The 315-nt window shown below is 67.3% G+C and overlaps 1 protein-coding gene across 1 annotated transcript in view; it reads right to left on the bottom strand.

Moving 5' to 3' along the window:
* Window positions 1–249: 249 nt before the first annotated feature.
* The window catches only part of LOC104493411 (meteorin-like), a gene marked incomplete at its 5' end in the record, with an annotated part of 461 nt that continues 395 nt past the window's right edge, over window positions 250–315 (bottom strand). The window contains one exon of the mRNA XM_010136083.1: window positions 250–297. Coding sequence (XP_010134385.1) covers window positions 250–297 — 48 coding nt within the window. The remainder of the gene's footprint in view (window positions 298–315) is intronic.

Genomic DNA, 315 nt, shown 5'->3' with positions numbered 1-315 from the left:
CCCAAACCCATTGCCCCAGGGCAGCTCCCTGGGGACCACGGACAAGTGCACCCTGGGAAAATCCCTTCCCTTCCAGCAGGATTTTCCTGGGACCCCCCCAGCCTGGCAGTGGGAGCTGCCAGAGCCCAGCTACGTGGTGAGGACCGAAGCGCCATGCTCCCTCCTGGCATCCCCAGGGCTGCTCTTGCTGCCTGCAGGACCTCAGCCCTCCCCAGCACCCCCGGGGCCGGGCTGCCCTCCCTGAGCCCCTCAGTCCACGGGGAACTCACAGGGGTTCTGGTGCATGCGCCGCGCACCCTGGTAAATGCGCTGGAA

This window comes from Buceros rhinoceros, unplaced genomic scaffold, assembly GCF_000710305.1.
Source record: "Buceros rhinoceros silvestris isolate BGI_N320 unplaced genomic scaffold, ASM71030v1 scaffold32295, whole genome shotgun sequence".
Lineage (NCBI taxonomy): Eukaryota > Metazoa > Chordata > Aves > Bucerotiformes > Bucerotidae > Buceros > Buceros rhinoceros.
This window is presented reverse-complemented; position numbering and strand designations above follow the sequence as displayed.